The sequence below is a fragment of the Palaemon carinicauda genome, chromosome 29, assembly GCF_036898095.1.
Source record: "Palaemon carinicauda isolate YSFRI2023 chromosome 29, ASM3689809v2, whole genome shotgun sequence".
NCBI lineage: Eukaryota > Metazoa > Arthropoda > Malacostraca > Decapoda > Palaemonidae > Palaemon > Palaemon carinicauda.
Genome location: NC_090753.1, coordinates 27,478,512 through 27,480,855, shown reverse-complemented (window position 1 = coordinate 27,480,855; position 2,344 = coordinate 27,478,512). Strand labels below are relative to the sequence as shown.

General features: G+C 42.2%; 1 protein-coding gene across 1 annotated transcript in view; it reads right to left on the bottom strand.

Annotated features, from left to right (window-relative positions):
• Positions 1 to 2,135: 2,135 nt before the first annotated feature.
• The window catches only part of LOC137622467 (uncharacterized), a 393-nt gene continuing 184 nt past the window's right edge, over positions 2,136 to 2,344 (bottom strand). The window contains exon 1 of the mRNA XM_068353073.1: positions 2,136 to 2,344. This exon is cut by the window's right edge and continues 184 nt beyond it. Within this exon, the coding sequence (XP_068209174.1) occupies positions 2,136 to 2,344 (209 nt within the window).

Genomic DNA, 2,344 nt, shown 5'->3' with positions numbered 1-2,344 from the left:
AATATTAGAACAAAAAAAAAAAACAGAATTTAATTATTTGTTATAGTCATTGAGACGTACAGTATATGTACTTCCTTACTTGATGTTTAGTTGGGAGGGATTTCTTGACTGCAATAAAGAGAGAAGAGAAACTGCAAGGGGGAGGAGAGATAAAATGAGATTGACCAGGGTTAGCTAGGTTTTGAGCTAGTGCTGGTACTACGTTATCTTGGGGGGGGGGGAGTTTAGCAGCGGAGAAAGGCTGAGAATATATCAACATTAGTAACGATGTGTTTTACGATGGCAGTAGCGGTTACAGGAATGTTGGGGTTGAAATCCTGTCTAGGTAGGCTTATTTCTTGACAATACAATAGGTAGTGTTGCAGAGGTTCGTCAGTTAGTTACTGACAGTTGTTGCACGGTCTTTCAGGTCTCAGTGATGATTTGCTAGTTGCACAGATATCCCAGTCGCAGTGTACAAATAATGCCTGCGACTTTGTGAGGTATTTTTCTTGCAACTGGATATGGTATTAGGTTTGTTGCTTCGATATACCATTTGGCTAATCCGGATCCATCAAGGAAGGCTCAACCTACTTTGCTAGTCTTTTGCATGTTGCAAAAGTCTGTCATTCGATTCTTGATGGTTTTCAGTGAAGGTTGAAGTGTGATACTGATTGTCTGGCACATTAGGGCATATTTGGCTTGGTAATCACCTCGTCATTGCCATTGATTCCTGTGTGACTTGGAAACCAATTTAGGGTTATTTGCCGGGTGTTGCTTTGGTACTGTATTGCTGTGATAAGGTAGACATTTTCAGTGGGCTCTTTGTTGCTGAGAGCCAGAATGGCTCCTCTTAGATCTGTATGGATGGCTGTGTTTCCTCCATGTAGATTGGCTGAGTTTTTTAGGGCTTTTGCAATCTTGCAATCGCCACTAGCTCGGTTTGTAGCGTGGACGCATAGTTTGAAAACCTCCTCCAGTTTTCTCTGTAGCCTGATGGAGAAATGACTGCAGCTGCTGCTGCAGGAATATCACAATCAAGTGATCCATTCGTATATTAGATGTTGGGGGCTGAGGGGCTGCTAAATGCATTTTTGCCTGCTTCTGTGAGTTGTCCTGGTGTCCAAAGAGCTTTGCTTTCTGCTGGAAGGATGGTGAAGTTGTACTGGATGGGTCCGGGGACCACGGAGCAGGAGTGATGTAGCCATTATGCTTTTGTTGCCACTTTGTCTTGTAGGGTTAAGTTTGCATTTGCATTCTTCTATGTGTATCCAGCAGTTTCTTTGCATGGATATTCAGCGGATCAATCTCCTCCACCAGAGGGAAAAGTCTTTTTAAGTCTGTTATTCAGAGGGCAGTCTCTGTCTCCTTTGATTGACTTGAATATGATACTACAGTCTATGATATCTATCCTGGCTGAAAGGAAAATTAGGTTAGTTTCAGCTCTTAAACTGCAGAGTCTGATACACACTGGAGAGCTGCTGATTAGTCTCATGGCATTGTTTTGTACCACTTCTAAGGATGGTTTTTGTGTTTCGCTCAGTGAGGTGAGCGTAGGTGTTGCATCGTCGATGTGATATCAAATTGGTGGAATTTAAACAGTCTTAGGAGACTTTGATACTCCTAGTTTGAGGGAGGTCATTCGTTTCATGGCTGAGAGACAAATGTGTGTTTTCTCTCTGAGGTGGGTTACTTCGTTGTCAGGTGATAGAGATTTGCTGATGATTATTCCTAGTTACATGAATTGATTCACCCATTCTATGGGTTCGCTCATAAGAGTGAAATTCTGACGATCTTGTGGGTATCTGATGGCCATGACTATGGTCTTTTTTATGTTGATTTTTAGGCCAAGGTCTTTGCATTTGGCCTGGATAATGTCCACTGCTTTTTGGGTGTTTTTTTCGTGAGTGTGCTTTATATGGGCTGATGATTCATATATCATCAGCGTATATGATGATTTCTACCCCCTTTGAGAGGTTTAGAGTGACTAAATTCTCCATAAATAAGTTGAAAAGGTAAAGGCTTAATATGCCCTCCTGAGGCGTTCCACTTTCTAGGGGGATGGATTCAGAGGTTTTTCTTTGAAAGATGACTCTCGCTCCTCGGTTCTGTGTGTAGTTCCCAGTCCACACCAGTAGATGACCTTTCACTCTTTTTTACACAAGTGTGAAAAGGATAGCTGGGGAGCTGGCTAGCCCCAAGGCTTTCTCTAGGTCGAGAAAGATGACAAAGGCTTTATAGTGGTTGATTGTTTTGAGTACATCAGTTATATATTTCTGAGTGAATATGTCTTTTCTGTAGGCATAAAGGTGAGGATGTAGTGGGCGTATTTTCCATTGAAGTCTGTTGAGTACCAGTCGTTCCC